This window comes from Anopheles cruzii, chromosome 3 (genome assembly GCF_943734635.1).
Source record: "Anopheles cruzii chromosome 3, idAnoCruzAS_RS32_06, whole genome shotgun sequence".
Taxonomy (NCBI): Eukaryota; Metazoa; Arthropoda; class Insecta; order Diptera; family Culicidae; genus Anopheles; species Anopheles cruzii.
The window spans coordinates 72,661,999-72,679,169 of NC_069145.1; the positions used below are offsets into that span (position 1 = coordinate 72,661,999).

Below are 17,171 nucleotides of genomic sequence, written 5' to 3' on the forward strand. Positions count from 1 at the left end.
TCTTGGCTGCCGGCTGCCGAGATCAGGCCAAGAATTCCGCACTTCAGTTCACGCCGGTCGTAGATTGGCCGTGGGGAAGTTAATTTTCTATTCACTTCCGAAGCCAACGATCGCCCGATAGTATATCGCCCGCCAGCTTCACACCTCGCGAACTGAGGGTCTGTGAGTGGCCGATTTTGGCGCCGTCCGTAGCCGTCCGTCTTGTAGATGGTGATGATGCGGCGGGCTCTGGCCCGAGGCGTTCGTGCATGCGTGCAGAGCCATCGCCACCGCGAACTTTGTATCTCACGCAAACCGCGCACCGCGCTTCGCGAGATTATGCAAAATTGTTTGACCAACAGTGATGGGCGCGATTGAGATTGAGTCCGGCCCGGCACGATTCGATTGAATAAGGCATTAATTAAGGGGTACTTGCCGACACCACGTGGGCATCTTCGGGAAGGTGTGCGTTCTCTCCGAATATGGCAGGAATCTTCCAATCGTGAGACAAACGCCCATTAAACCCCGGCGTGGCCGTGCGCCACGCCGCCTGCAGTTGGGTAAGTGTACCGGCAAATAAGTTTATTTTATTGCGAACGATAGAGTTTTCTCACGCCATCACCATTAGTAGAGCCTCTGGGCCCCGGCGGGACGGGAATTGAGATCAATAAAAATGGCCGCTCTCGGTGTGGGGCTAATGAGGGAAAATGTCTTCCGAGCCGACAGGTGACACGTGGTGTGGCTGTGGCGCTGGGGCTAGGGACCTGCGAGGAGGGCTAAGGAAAACAGTAGGAACCCAGCTTTTGAGCTCTATTATTTATGTCATAATTAATTACATAGTCCACCATTTCTGCCGGCCATTAGCATTGGCGGTTGGCAGCATAAAACCGAGGACAATGAAATGCAAATAGACACCGGCTGTGTGCGTGTGTTCCGGGGTTCCTCACGGGTTCTGCGAAAGCAGTTAACAGACCCCGGACCCGAAGAAATGGCCCCGGCACCCCGGGACTGCAGTTTAGCGGGAAAAGTGGGCTTTGAATATTTAAAAAGAGGTTTTGCATTTTTTAATGTTCTAGCTTTGTGTGTGGAACGCAGTCCCCGGGCCGGAACCCGGCGCGGGACTGATAATGGCTCCTGGAAAATATGTCCGTTCACATCGCAACATACGGACAGCCGCGGATCGGCACACACGGTCTCCGGGGAAATATTTACTTAACCGAACCGACATGCGACTTTGGCGAAAACTTCCGTGCCGGTGCTGGAAAGCGGTTTCCACACACTGCAGCACTGCAGCGGCCATTTTGGGACAGGAATGCGTTCGAATTTCGAGCACTGCACTGCCCGTCGTGCGCACACCTTTGCGGGAATAGCTTTTCCAGGTCCCGGGTTTCGTGGCGGTCGCGGTGGCTGACAAATGGGATTATAAATCAAATACCCAAAAACCGGTCCCCAAAAATGGGGCGTTCGGCTGCAGCGGGCGCGGTTCAGGTGTGCCTTGCAGGCCCTGAATTTATCTATCCACCGGAATGGTCCGCTGGTCCGCTGTTTGTGGTCTACGGAAATCTTTCCGCAGCAGCAGGTGGTGAACAGCTTTGCGTAGCGGCGTGTTTGCAAGGACAACGCTAAACATGCCCCCGGGGGGGACGGATGTTTTCGGGTACTCAAAATTATTCAGCGGAGTCCAAGGAATTCGGGGTTTAATGTTGGGTGGTTGGATAGATAAAATCCTGTGTGCGTGTATGTGTTTTGTGTAACTGTCCCTGAGCCTTCGTCCCAGGCGAGAACGTTTGAGCAATTTGTTTTAAAAGCCAATGCATTTTATTTCGAATTTACGAGGTCTGTTCAAACATTGCTGGGAATTTTGTTTAAAAAAAAAAATTGGTTTAATAATAAATATCTATTTTGTCCCCTTCAAAGTAGTCCCCATCAGGTATTATAAACTTGTGCCAGCGTTTTATCCAGTTCTAGAAACACTTCAAAAAACCATTTTTTGTGATCTTCTTCAACTCCTTCGCCGTCTTTATCTTCTGAATCGTAGCATAGCGTCGTCCTTTCATCCTTTCGTGCGTAACTTATAGGTAATATTCCTTATTGACCGTTTTATCCTTTGGTGCACCTCACGATGCACCATGTCCTTGCAGTCGAAGAAAACTGTAAGCAAAACTTTCACATTCGACCAAACTTGGCTCTTCGTCATTCAAATTTTTTCGTCCATCTGGTTCAAAATAACTTCACCATAAGTCACAGTCAACATTCGGAATGCGTCCGCGTGCTTAATTTTGTTTTTTTCACACACCATTTGATAAAGATTCAAGAGACAAAAATTGACGATGAGCCAAATCATGTCCAAGCAAAACAACTGCCAAAAATTGACTGACCACTCAAAATGGCCTTGTCACAAGGGGGGAACTTGTTACCATAAGTGAGTGAAATGAGTAGCAAAACAACGCCACAAAAAAATCGAAAATCGAATATACGTGGCCCGTGGAAATTCAAAATTCCCAGATTTTTTTGAACAGCCTTCGTGTACCAAGTTAGTCGAATTCTTATAACCATCACGTGTAGGCAAGCTAAATTGCTTATTTGCCCATTAGAAAAGGTCTTTGCAGTTACAATCCTTGCGATGGAGCATCTTAGAAAGCTTAAACGGCGGAATCGACGAACGATTTTGGCCTCCATTTGGCAGGCTCGGTCCCATTCGGCCCTTTGAACGTTTACCGCCTGCGCGTTCAACGGCAACTAAACCTATTTTCGGGGCGTACAATTCTATCCTCCGTTAAGACCGTTTAGGCTGTCACAATAGAAATCCTTGCCCGGTGTTCCGGTGTTTGGCTGTGTTGGCCAAACTGTGCTGGCCGCCGACTGTTACACAAATCGCCCAACAATTGCCAACGCATCAAACAGACCCCGCGGGGATGCTGTTTCTGCTACGTTCAGGTGTCACAGCATCCCGTTACGGCGTCCTGTAAAGGGAGAAAACCCCGAAATCCCGGCTCCGAAACCCGTGGGTCAACAGGCGGGCGGGCGGATAAATAAGAAAAAACCTGTCATGCCTCGATTTTTCCTTCGGCCCAATCGGTAAGCCAGCATGACGGCGACGCCGGTAGCGGTCGGTAGGTCTTTGTGCGAGCGGTCCTTTGAGGGAACTATAAATATTTTGCCCATAAAGCTGCCAATGCACAACTCGGGCCCCGCCAGTTGTGACTTTCACGGGTCTTCGATTGGAGGCGAACTGCGTTCGAAATTGATTTCCAGGCCAAAGCAAATCAACCACCTCACCGATGCGCCCTTGAGGTCGATTTGGACATAAACATTACCGAAGATGAGTCCTTGACAAGGGACGCCCCTGCATCGGGCCAAGTAATTGGTGATGAAGCTTTTCTGGGAAGTTTTGCTAATTTAAACACGTCTCTTTATGGAAACAGTATTTTAGGCAGTGTGGCTGTAGAGCCATTAAGGTCTGTAGAGCCAATAATCAAGCGAAAGCATTCTGTTTAAAAATGAGTCTGATAACGAACATTAATACAAATTACATAAGTATCGAGCAATTAATTTTCGTTCGTGTTTTAATGAACTACATGCCCCGAAGCGCATCGCAACCCTACCGAAAGAGTTCCGTTCCTGATCACAGAAAGATCAAACGATCACAACACGCAACGATGGCTCGCGATCGAACTTAAATAGCTTTAAAAATAAGCATCGCGTTGACTCGGGGCGATGTGTGTTGTGATTGTGAAAAATTAGTAAACATTTCTGCCTCCGACAGTTTCAGTCAGAAAAGCGAAGGGAACAAAACGAGCTGCCATTAGAGAAGGAGCTCCGGAGACCCGAAACACCTCACCTCACAAGCCAAACCGAAAAGCGCGAACCTCGCGAAAGCGTGTAAAATGACAGACCTTAAAATGCAAACGAAATGGCAAACATGAAACATAAAACAGAAAAAACGAAAACATACACACTGCAACACTCTGTAGTCCACTGAAGCCCCAATATTGGATCGCTGATTATTGGGTGGTTGTAAATTTTCCGTATCGCAATTATCAATAAAACAAACCTCTCACACACACACACGACTAAGGGAAGGACAAAATCTGCGGATGAAACGAGCAGCAAATGATTGAACAGCTTTCAGGCGCAATCAGTGTGGCACGGAGCACGGGACGGAACACGAAATATGTTGCTCGCCGTTCGCCCGATCGCGAACATAATTCGCCCCATGCCTCCCCCGAGTTGGTCGACACGAAACAATGGCCTCGCCACAATGCAGCAATCGACATGCAGCGCGAACAAATAAAGCAAACATAATCGCACCAAACCCCACAAGCAACACAATGCTCCTGCTGGCCGATCGTTAAGGGTGCATCTCGCGGGATGCGCGCTCCGTTCGATCGTCGGCTCGATCGTGAGATGCGGATCGTGTGCGGTGTGGCGAGGTGAGTTTTATGCAAAAATCGTTAATCGAATGCATTGCGCCGATGCCGATTGGTTTCGGGAGCTCCCCGAGGTAAGGGGGCGCACCGATAATAAGGCTCGGGCCGCGCTGATTCGTCGTTGTGTTCTTTTCGGGGTTCGGGTTCTGTTGTTCTGACTCCGGTCCGTCCGTCCGTCCGCGCGCGCTTCGCTACTTATGCACGATCACGATCCGGCACCAGAGCCAGATCCTTCGGCGAAGGGCCACAAATTTGCGCCCGCCCAGTCCCCGGGTGACTTCGCTTTGCTCGACTTTTTTTCTGTTCTTGTTGCTGTTGCTGTTTCCCTGTCGTCAAGCTGTCTATATGGGATTCCGCGTGTCCGAGGCATCGCACAGCCGATGGCCATGTTTGGTCTAATGAGGCCTGGCAATCGGGTTCGGGTTTGGGTTCGGCTGGCAGGTGAGAAATTTTGCGCGGATTCCCTTGCCTTGCCCGGGGAAGTTTCGGGACCACGGCAACGCGTGAAACAAGCGTTGCCGGAGGGAAGCCGCTGCAGAGTGTTCCGTGTTTCCTTATATGGGGCCAACCTGACCGGGGGGGGTCGCGCTGATCGCGGATACTTACCGGTTTCGGGACTCTCGCCGGAGGGCGGCAGCATTTGCATAGCGAGGAATGTGCAGTTGCACACCGATTTGCATTTAAGCAAATTTAAACGGCGCAGCAGCCTTTTGATGGATGGGCTGCGCAATCCGGTCCCCGGATCGGTACGGTCCTTGGCGAGGCCATTCGCCGTGGAGACTGCCACCGGATTCGTGTGGGATTTACTGTCTTCGAACGATGCGGGGGGGGGTCCTGTTTTTGGGACACAAATCTTTACCGCATTTTAATTTATTTACAAAACAAATAAGTTTTTGTCATTAATACTGAGTTCCAGTACATCAATGAATTGTATTTTCTCAGTTCGTGTTCCTGGCCCCTCATGTCGCTCCAAAATACTAGAAAAAAAGGATTTCTTGGCACAAACCCAATTCCTATCCTTCACTCGCCGGTCCTGGCGAACGGGGACGAGCTGATCATCACACCGTCGGGGGCCATGTTTTATCAGCACCATCAACATCATCGGTGGGTACTTCACCCGAAGTACGTCCCAAAATAAAGTAGCCTTCCGTTGGGGGCAACCAAATATCGCTGGAACGTTCTTTTATGATTTACCCCCGGAATGTCCTTCGACCCTTGGGACAGTCGAAAGCTGATTAGGTGAAATTTATTTGGCCAATTCCAGCAATTGATCAGCAAAGTTGGTGCGAACAGCACCGCATTAGAACACCGAACACTTTGGCATTAGCATTTAATGGCACTTCTCACTCACCTCACGTACCTTGTTATCGACCCTCCGACTCCCGGTTCCGACTCCCGGTTCCAGAGGTCCGTTTGATGATCGATAAATAAACGGCGAGCCGCACTCGCAATCGTGCAATCGTTTGCTTTGTGTGTGCCCCGTAAACGCTTCATAATGTTTGAATAAACAGTGGAAACATTTTTATCTCGCCGTCCGTCCCGAACCCGCTGGAGAGTTGATTCCTTTTGTCAACTCCTCTCCCGGCGTGCCCGAGAGATGCGCGATTCGCGTCACATTCTGGCTGGCTGGCTGATTAGCTTTCGCATCCCCTTTTCCAAGGCAAGGAGGGTGATGAAAAGTGTGGCTGCCGACCCCCCACTGGCTGCTGCAACATAACAATCGGCCCCGTGGTCATCCTCGGGGGTGCGCGGGGGGCAAAAATACAACCGAAAACACGATGCCTCTAATTGCGATTGCGGTTCGAGCGCTTTTTGTGCCTTTTTTCTTGTTTCGTGCGAGAAGAGTCAGTGAGTGAGTGAGAGAACATCGTGAGGGGAGCAAGCAAAGCTTTCGATGTGGTGGGGAGCATACAGAATATGTTTTCGATGGTGGGGATCGGCCGTCACGTACACTCCGGCCCGAATATATAAATATATATATAAATATAAATATATAAACTCAGCATACGAGCGCAGGCTCCGCCTACCGTGGCTCCGCCTTCTCCGTTCGGCTCTCCTTTGTTTCAACATAAATTTCGCACCCCTTCGAGGGTGGTGTGAGCGAGAAAGAGAACAGAGAAAACCGGAATCCGCTGTTAATGTTAATGTGGCCACCAACCATTCACCATTCGCTGGGAACCGTCTTTAGTTTGCTTACGTGAACCGCGATGGAACGACCGTTTTCGCGTCCGATTTTCGCGCTGCCTCGCGCTGCCTAGTGCCTGCCTGCGGAAGTGCGTGCGTCCGTCGGGCCAGCCACGAAGGGGGGCACACACAACGGGGTGGTTGCGTGCCCAGAATAAAGTGCGTGCGTTTGGCTGCGTTGTTTTCCCCGGGGCTCTTGGAAGACCAAAACGTGTCCCCTAGCAAGTGCGTGTGTGTGCGGAGTACGGAGACCCGGAAAAGTGCGTATCGAATGTCCTAGACCCGTTCCGGCGTCGTCCGGCATCCGGTGTGTGTCTCAAGTGACGCCACAGCGTGGCAAGGATGCGGCCGGCGCGGCGCAAGAAAAGAAACTGAAACGGAATGGTTCGTGAACTGTGCAAAAACTTGTTGAGTGCCGCCAAATAGTGTCGATAACGGAGGACAATCCACGCGCGGCGACGTAGAAGGACTTTAGGGGCTCAGCTACGTAATGTTTCCGTGAAAAGGAACGGCAAAGGAGCAGCAAAATTGAAAGCTAGAGAAAGCGAGAGAGAACGCGAGAGAACAATGGCCACAATAATGTCCCACAACTTGCCACTGATACCGCTGCCGCTGAAGGCGTCCCTGGCCAAGGCGGGTCTGATGATGCCAGGCGGTGGTCCGTCGGGCGGGTTGCTCGGTGGCGGCGGGCTGAGCCTCGAACCGCGCTCACCACTGACCAGCGGGTCGCCGCCCGAGTCGGGCTCACCGGAAGTGGCCGGACCGGGCACGCGGGAGTCTGGCAAGCTGGAGCTGGAGCTGGATGAGGCGGATCGAATGAGTTGCTGTAGCGACGACAGCGAACTGTCCGTCGGCCAGGAGGTCCCGGACGATCTGAGGGCACCGGCGACGGCCGAGGACATGAGCAACGATTCGTCGCGCTACTCAAAAGACGTCCCCGAGCTGGACTTTGTGAGGCTTCAGCAGCATCAACAGCAACACCAACACCAACACCAGCAACAGCAACAGGCAATGTTGCGGCCAAGTCCGACCCGACTGCACGAAGAGTTCCTGCGCAACTCGCAGCTCTACGCGGAGGAGCTGATGCGCCAGCAGATGCAGATTGTAGCCGCGGCCCGGGGTCTCACGATGGCAGCGGGCAGCCCGGGGTCCAGCAAGAGCCCGCTGGAAACGACCGCAGCCCGCAGTCCGTTGCCGGGAGGCTTTCGACCGACCACGACGACGATGGCGACGTCAAGGAGTGACCTACGGAACGAGATCTACCGTCACGAGACGGGCTCCCCCGGCGGTGAAGCTTCCAGTAGCAGTAGCTTCCGGGGGATCCATTCGCACCTGAGCGCGATATCGGCCATCACGCAGAACCTCAACAGTGACCTCTCGAAGCTGACGTCTCCGACGGCGTTCGCGGGCAGCATGCGGACATCCCGCGAGAGCTCCCAATCGCCGCCGGTACACCCGTTCCAGCACCACTACCAGCCGCACCACCACCACCACCATCCGTTCCACCAGCAGCCGCATCCACACCAGCTGGCGTTGGCCGCGCTGAACAACAACATCGCGAACGCACTGCACGATCAGAGCCTTAAGTTCAGCATCGACAACATCCTGAAGGCGGACTTTGGGCGGCGTATCACTGACCCGCTGCTGCTGAAACGGAGTGGCCCCAAGGCACCGGGTACGGGTCCGAGCGGAGGTCGCAAAGCGCACGACAAAACCCCGTCGGCAATTGATCTGAGCGGGGCCCAAGAACAGCAGCAGCAGTCACTAGCGCCCCTAGTGTCCGGTGTCGGTACTGTCGGTAGCATCAGCAACGGTTCGACCGTCAGCAAGAGCTCGTCCTCGTTCTGCCCGCGGAGCAGCAGCAGTCGGGCCAGTTCCGGTTCGGTCAGTTCGGTTGGCAGTGTGGGGAGCGAGGATGTGAGCCCGATGTCGCCGCTTTCGTCGACCGGTTCGATGAAGGGTGATGGTGCAGGTGGTGGTGGCGCGGCGGCCTCAACCAGTGGGAGTTCCGGTGGTGGTGGTGGTAGCGGATCGGCCACCGGATCCTCGTCCAGTGGCGGTGGCAGCGGCAGCGGCGGGCCGATGGTGTGGCCGGCCTGGGTGTACTGCACCCGCTACAGTGACCGTCCCAGCTCAGGTGAGACTCAGTGCCGGTTGTTTGAGAAGCCAATCTTGCGGTCAGTCAGTCCGAACCCGAGCCCCCGGTCCTGTCAATTCGATAATGAAGTGGCTCCCCGGTCCCCAGGCGCAATGGCGTCCGCCCGGAGGAGGTCCTTGCTCGGGTTCCTCGCTGTTATCGATTATCCGTTGTGTGTAATTGAACGGTCTTCGAAAAGCCACACAAGCCCAGCCATTGTTTCTTCTAACAGACGAGCATTTTGTGGGTTTTTGCGTTTTAATGCACTTCTGCGTGTGCCCTTCGGGTTCTCACTCGTGTGCAATTGTCCATCCAACTCACCTCCATCACCACGAAACGCACCCGAAAGCGGGAATGTCTTGCTTTGTTGCGTTTGCCGGAAAAGAATGTGGTTCCGCCTGGCAGCGACCCCGTTGCCGGCACCGCCGAACGCTGCCGGCCGGACTTCCCGGAATTGGGAGCGCCCGGTAACCGGTAACTGGCCCAGGGAATTCGTCACTCGCTCCGGTCCCGGCAGTTAACTTTTGGCCGTTTGGCCGTTTTCTTTCGTGTATGACTAAACGATGAGTTAAGCAGAAGACACGTAGAATACGGTGGAAAGCCTCGTACCCGGGACCCGGGGAATGTGTTTAATGGGACGGCTGGGAACCATTCACATTTATTGCAATTGACGGGCTATTGGTGCATAAAGCATCGGCAATGTAATTTCAATTTGGGAATTATTTCCATTTCCATTGCAAACAGTATTTTTATTCAAATGGCAAATGTCTTCGGCGAATCAGAAACGAGCCGAGGAGGAGATACGTGGACGAGAGATTTAAGAAATGGTCATGGACAGGGTCAACAAAACAAAACTCGTTTCGGTGCAAAGTTTAGTGGCTATGGAAAGTGCCCGAAAAGGGACCCAAGAGTGTCTCTGTGGATTAACATCAGCACCGGTTGTGTGTTGCCCTGCGCAACCACCCCAAACATAATGGGCTATAGTTGTAGTAGGCAGTGTGCAACAAATTTAGTTCATTCGAAACGAATTTATTGTCGATTAAAAAATATTGGTGCTTAAAATTAATATAATAATACGAATCCTTGGTGCAAACATACCTGAACTATATAAGTTATTGAAAAAGGCAAAATCAAACACGAAAATATATATACAGGTAAATAAATATAAAGCTTGAAAAGTGCTCTTATATAAATTTAGACTAATGGTCAATCGCCAAACTTGAAATGAGCCAAAGCGACGTTTACATTGGCACAGAGTGAGATGTTAATTTGGGGTCGATCTCGATCAATTCTTGAACACACTTTCTTTTATTAGCCGCAGCTGATCGTTATTTTTCCATCGCTAACGCTTTTGGAATGGATTCATACCAATTTGTGAGGAAACACATTATCACTGGTCAATGTTTTAATATTAACGCTTTGATGTTACGCACCATTTGAAACGCGATCAGGAACACGTTTAATGTTGCGCTGCGTGCTGTAAAAAACCATCCGCCCAACAAACACGTTGGTATTTAATTTTGCATCCCTTAATCGCGAGCCCTCCGAGCTTGATAATGGCCAACCGGCCAACTGCCACACACACGGCACGGCATCTGTTGCAAAGGTTTAATAATCTGGCCTAATTGCAGCATTTTTCTTGTGCCCAAATACGCACCACAGTACGCCGCCCGGCAACAGGTTCCGGAACCGGATCGGTGATGGCGGAACAGTTGTGCCGCCGAGCAACTGGTGCCCACGGAAATAAAAAATTCACAGAAAGCCTCTTCCTTCCTGAAAGTGTGTGCTGTGAAGTGTTAGGAAGTGGATTTAAAAATTGCCGATGGACCTTCGTGATCGCGAACTGCGGCGTGAATCGTTTTGCATTACCGATAGTGTCAGGCTTTGTCGGTCGGGATGTTAATATTTGATGCTTTCAAAACGGTTCGCTAAGCCCGTGAATCGATAAGGTGAAAATAGCAGTATGATCAAAGGTCCAGGGCGCATCATCGTAAGGGCTCGGGGTGCATGCAAAACTGTGCATCGATAATGCATTTCATCGTCATCGTCTTTTTTCCTTGTGCCGCTCAATATGTTGCTGACCACAAACTCACACACACAGGGGGTTGCGTTGAAAATGGTGTGCTTTTGATCGAACGACCAAAGGGCTTACCTTCTTACATTGGTCCGTCCACCCTTGCTGCGGTGCCTGGAGCCCCCGTTGCATAGAGCATGAGAGTGAAGAAATGGGCCACGAAGAAAGCCGGGATCGGGAGTGTCTTCCTGTAGTAGCCACCGCGTTACAAACTAGGCAAACAAATTAACACATGAAGAGAGAGCGAGGGGGAGAGAGGTATTGGCCAGAGGCGCCCGGTCCGTTGGGTGGTACTGCCGCACCCGCGGGGGGGCAATTAAGTAGGTTCAAATGCATACCGCACGGCGAAGCATATGCTTTCGCTACACACGCGTGGCTGTGTGCGTACGTCCCGGTAAACGGACGGACCGGAGGGCTGGGGGTGTCCGCGGGAATTGCGGCGAATCAAAGCGCCAACAAACGATTTGCAATCATGCAAAGAATGGCACATAGAAAAAAAACGCTAGTCGGAACATACACAAGCAAAATGGTCCGCGTCCAGGCGCCGGTCGGTGGCTGTTGCTTTCTCTAATTAACGCTAAACGTAGCAAAAATGGCGCCCGCCATCGGGAAAAGTGGTTAATCAATCATTCAGCAACCTTCGGTTGCCCGGAATGGATGCCCGGGGCCTCTCACAGGCTCGCCTTTGATCGGCTGGGAAAATTGGGAAATAAAATAAACATCACTCGCCATCATTACACAGTCGCCATTAGCCGCGTGCGGCCATTTGGTATGTTTGTTGCGTCGGCGGCGGGTGAAGTATTTTGACGTTGGTTTATTGGGACTGAACGGTGATTGATATGTTGCCCCGGGGGAGATTCGAGGACAACGACGGCGGGATCGTCCTTTGGGCAGATATGCACTTCGGACAGAAGAACTTTAAACAAACCGTACGAAATAGATTAAGTTAATATGTTTCGTAAATTCACCTAATGTCCACACATTTGTGTCACATTTTTGTTACTTTGTGCGCAATCAATACAAAAATAATAGTTTAACAAAACAGTAGATAAGATAAATTTAACTAGCACTAGGATAGGACTATGGACCATAATACAAAATACTGCGGTGTTCAATAGGTTCGGAGTCTTGATAAGAAAAACACATTTGTATGGTTTGAAATACACTTTATTACTCAGTGCACTTTATAATTCAGCCTTGTGCTAAATCTCTTTCAGTCATTCGACGATTTTCTAATACAATATCCCGTATTTTTCAACAATTTCAGGTGTTGTGTCTGGGTTTGGGACGTTTCTGAAGTGAATCGTCTTGAAGGCTTGTACGAACACGTTTATATTCAAGAGCCCATCTTTTAGTGTACTTATTGAAGGCGAAGGGTTCTTATACATTTTCAACATTCGTTCGTTAATGTTCTTTGCTTTTAAACGTTCCAAAAATTAAAACTCAATCACTGCACGATATTTGATTTTTTTCGTTGCAAAAAATACTGTGACACGTCGATACTAAATGGCTTGTAAAACAAAAATTAAGTGATCGATGGAAATGAAACTTCACGTCATGTTCATAAGAAGAGTTTACCAACATAACACAAAAAATTAGACTCGAAGCAGCGCCCTCTGTTTCAAACGTAGCTGCGAACTCGAGACTCCGAACTGATAGAACACCCCAATAGTCTGAAAATAATAATAATATCCTAGATAATATCTCATACGTTATACGTAAAATTCAACACCTAACTATTGCCTGTGTAATACACTGCAGTATTGAATTAATAGTATATGGGTCCCCGAGGTCCCAATCAATTTTGAGGCCTCTGCCTCTCTACAAGAGCGGCGTCCAATCGTTGCAACAACGTTACGAGCGTCTGCTGTTTTCACATTAAGCCGGGCACATTAAGCATCGGTTGTTAAACGCGTTACGCACATTCTCAAAACAACCTTTTTTAATTACATGCAATTTTCATTACCAGCCAACAACAAACGGTAATGACCAGCCGAGCCATTACCATTTGCATTTTACATACACTTTGTGTTTCACTTAAACAATCGAACGAAATTGGTCCGGATCCGGTGAAACTGGTGGATGTTCGGTAATAAAAATTTCGCGTAAAAGCCGAACCTCTTTATGTTTGTCAAAATGACCAAATGACCCAGTTTTGTAAATAAAACATAATTACTTCACGACCAACGACACGCTGGGCTCTTTTGGGGCGCTAATTTTCGATCGCCGATCGCCAACCGTCGTCGTCACACCAGGAGAGCACATCTGGCCACCGGCAGCGGGGTCTTCTTCGGTGTGTCCTCTTCATCTTCTAGGGCCACCGCGTAATGTGCGTTGATAGGATCGTGTGGTCCTTCCGAAGGGGTTCGAACAATGGCACACGAGTGCGAAACGCGGAAAAAATGGACCACCAGACGACTCGTTGTGTGTGTGTGCGATATTTTTCACCCTTGAGTGTGTGTGTGTGTGTGGGTCCGTGGAAAACGGTGCACGGCGTTTCCTCGCTTTTTCCCTCTCTTTTTTCGCGATTAGACGGCCCCGCCGGTCGTTGCTCGAGGTGTGCATTTGCGCGAGCTTTGGGTCCCGGTTTTCCGTTGCGTGCATGCCAGGCTCGGGTTCCGGTTCGCCTCAGAGAGACAGAGAGAGACAGAAAGAGTGCGAGAGAGGGCCGGGTGCCAGCTTGTCGTTGCAGGTAACTGTCGTTGGAGCGCCTGCGTTGTGGTGGCTCAAATGGCTCAATCGGCTGACCATCGGCGCGGGGCGATGCTTCCGGATGCACCGCGAGCCTCGCACACTCTCGAGGCACTGTCGGTGGAAAATTCATTAGGTTGAAAATAAATCATTCATGTGTCACTTTTCCGGTCCCCGACGGGGTCTCCTTTCCCTGGTGTACTTTTAATTGTCGTTTATTGGCCCGCATCCTAGGTAGGAAGCGCGGGACGTTCGGTGGGACTCGCAATTTGCATTTTGCTCTCGGTGCTCGGTGCACACATAAACGTCAATCAGCTTCGGTCCGGAGGGGGGGAGGACACACCAGATCACGGGTTCCATTTTCGCCGCCCGACAGCTGGACAGCATTTCGGAACGCTGGGCGAAGGATCGTGCCGCGAGTTGGTTAATTAGTGGCCCTAATGCAACGGATCGATCACCGATCGTCGATCGTCCTGGATTCGTAATGTAGACCGAGAGAGCGCGCGTGGAATACTTGAATGTACTTTCGAGCTATATTTAACAAAATGACTCAACTAACGCTGCGCAACCTGCGCCGATCCGTAGGCTAACGAGGTGCAACACCTGCCACAGAAGCCAAGCCAAGCCCGAGTCCACTCCGACCATAATTTCCCTAGCGCCGGAGCTTTTCTCAAACGGCGCTGGCTCGCTTAGTTGGGGCAGTTAATTTTCCGCAACCGCCTTTTTTTTCGAGGACGCGAGTGAGCCTTTGAACTGTGCCGCGCTCGCGCGGCCCGATTATCGATTACAATATCAATTACATAAAAGGCTAATTCAGCCGTTGGTCGGCACAATTTACCGCCAATCGATCTGCGGCTCAAACCTTCATCGATCCATCCGTCGATCGAAACGCGAAACGATCGATCAGCACTAATCTCAACTGCAAATGCCACAGTCGCCGCCTGAGACGGTCTCCTGATCAAAAGCTTCCGAAGCCGCCCGGAGCTACCGGAGTTACGCGCGCCGAGTCCGATGTTAGATTGAGCTGCCGTGGATGTGGACACATTCCGGGCGGCGGGTGCTGCTGCTGGCATTCCTTGATCGATCGTCCATTTTGGATCGTCCAACCGCGACCGCGGAGCACGACGTGACAATTGGTGATAATCGGTTTGCTTGCTGGCGGTTGGTTATGGGTTCATACTGTACGGAGGTGGCCCAGCTGGTGGGGTGTCCTCGCCTGGGTCGCCATATTGCAATCGTCCCGGGCGTCGTCTGCCGCGTGTCAGCGGAAGGTTAATTCAATCATCAAATTGAGGTTTCTCGGTTGGGACCGTGGCCCCGGGGGGAGTTCCAGCGTTTTTCGCTTCCCAATAACCCCGACGCCGGGACACCTGCCGGGAAGGCGCCGAATGCGCACAAACCGACCACGAAGAGGAGCCACCGGCCTGCGATTATCTGCGCTTCCCCGTCGAGGTGAGCCGACGGCCAACCGGATGGCCGTAAATTGTGGCCGGCCACCGGCCGTGGCGTGAACGTAGCGTGAAATTCTCGATAAGCCAAACCAACCGGGCGCCAGAGTCCGCCTTTTGGGTCCTAATCAGCTACTGGGTCTCTCGCTCTCCCTCTCTCGCTTGCTCGGTTTAGGACCCACCGCCCCGGTTGGGTCAGTATAATTCAATTGTTGTATTATGTTGACCGATGGTTATCGGGTGGGTTTTAACATTTTAACACGTTTTGCCTCCGTCCGTCCATTGTGGGGCACCCAGCAGCAAGCGCCATCGAGGTCCCGGTCCTTTCGGTCCCAGCCGAGGCCGGGGTGTCTTTTGGAGTTGCTCGCGGACAGAGACCCCCGGCACTAGCGCAGGAGCAGCCGCAGTAGATTGTGCCGCTTGATAAACCCTTTCTGGGTGGGGCTTGCCGAAGGCACGGTGATGAATAGTAGACCCCGAGCCGGGCCGTTCCATGGGGGTCCGTTCGCCCATGTTTTGTTTTAATCAATTCGTAATTTCATGTAATTAATTTCCTCGAATGTTTTTGATTATCTCTCGATACCCCACCGGGAGCCGTATTTGCGGGGAGCGATGAAAAATATGCTTATGCATGGCGCATAATCGCGAGGTGTTTTTTTTTTTGGTGAAGAGTTCTACGCAGATTACCCGAAAGGGTAATCGGTGCATAGAAAATAAAAAAATAACTATTAAAGTTATCAACGGCGGTTTAATGACTCCGAACGGGGGCGTTTACGTTGCCGAGAGCTGTCTTTGGGGTCTTTAGCGTGTAATTACTCATAACCTAGTCTAGAGCGTTAGGTATTGACTATAGTTTTTTTTTATATCGCTTTTACTATCTGTATCCCGAGCGTTTGTTTGAAACACTTATCTACTTTATGACCCAAGACCCTGGGCTCTGGGGTCATAATTAAATTAAAGTAAATTCCTCGCTACGCACCGGTGGGGTAGCTTAACGACCCGCGAGTGACATAATTAACAAGATGGATGCGGACGGACCGGCGAACGGTATCCTTTTTTATCGTGCCCGCCCAATTAGAGCACTCGGACCGGATCTACCCTTAACATCTCAAGGGCTACGGAACTATGCAGTTTATGCTACGAATCCTTGTCTCCGTTCACCGGTCCCCAGCTAAAACATCTCTATTGCTTCCGATCCTTAGGATTGTTTCACCTTCGTTATCGGAATTATGCGCAGGGCCACGATTATTATTAATGTCCACCGATCACCGAGCACGGTTTCGCGCGGGCATCCTTTCGCGCCGGCGCGGACACTTTACGCGTGATCTGCGCCGTGGTAATTAATTGGTTGATGAATTAATTAGAGCGTCTCCCCGCCGGGCAGGCTGCTGGACTTGGCGGTGGTTGGCAGCCTAATGATAGGACGTTAGCAGCGTCACCGCGTCAGTCCGGAGGTATCGGGGATGGTTCGGAAGATTAATTACTGATCAATCTGCCGGCCAAGCCACCAGGCCACTAGGTCTCTAATTAAACCACACTACTCGTCGTGCACTTGAGAAATGCTGTGCCCATCTCCGTTGGTCCACTCCGACTTCGCGGATCACCAATCGGACCGGCGGACCAGCGGCACTGCTAATCACCCACCGTTCCGATGTTCGTTTTTCGAGCCGACTGTTTGGTTCCAATTTATTGCGTTCCCATCGTGCCGGATCCGTTAGGCTCACTGACGGTGGCGATAGATCATAAGTCGGTGGCCTCCCGCTCGTGAATGTCCTCCCGGTGTGAAGGGTGAGGTGTCTCTTTACGACACCTTCGAATGTTTATGTTTGCCCGGCCTGGTCCGGTGTTGAAAGGCACCGAAAATCTGCGTCAAAATCGGTCGGCGGGCGCAAAAGAAAAAACCAGCGAAACGCAAAGAAAAAAAAAACGTGGCACCAAACCAAGAGCCGGGCCCACCCACCGTGCGGGCCCACCCAAGAAGGATCGTCGGGCTCATTGGGCGCAGCATAATTTCGGCATCCGTTTCGTGGGTAAAAGCTCCGTTGTCTCTAATCGCTTCGTTTATCATAATCCAACGATCACAAATGGCTTCGGCGAGTTCGGCGGCGACCCGGGGAACCCCGGAGAGTGCGGCAGAGGGAGAGGTCACATGAAACGACAGTTCTCCGTTCGTCGAGAAGTTTGGACCATCAAAAAAACTAAAAACAAAAATAGCACAATATTTGGAC

At 51.2% G+C, this 17,171-nt stretch overlaps 1 protein-coding gene across 1 annotated transcript in view; it reads left to right on the top strand.

Moving 5' to 3' along the window:
- Positions 1 to 7,160: 7,160 nt before the first annotated feature.
- LOC128270937 (homeobox protein invected) overlaps positions 7,161 to 17,171 on the top strand; it is a 57,190-nt gene continuing 47,179 nt past the window's right edge. Inside the window, exon 1 of the mRNA XM_053008364.1 lies at positions 7,161 to 8,730. Within this exon, the coding sequence (XP_052864324.1) occupies positions 7,161 to 8,730 (1,570 nt within the window). The remainder of the gene's footprint in view (positions 8,731 to 17,171) is intronic.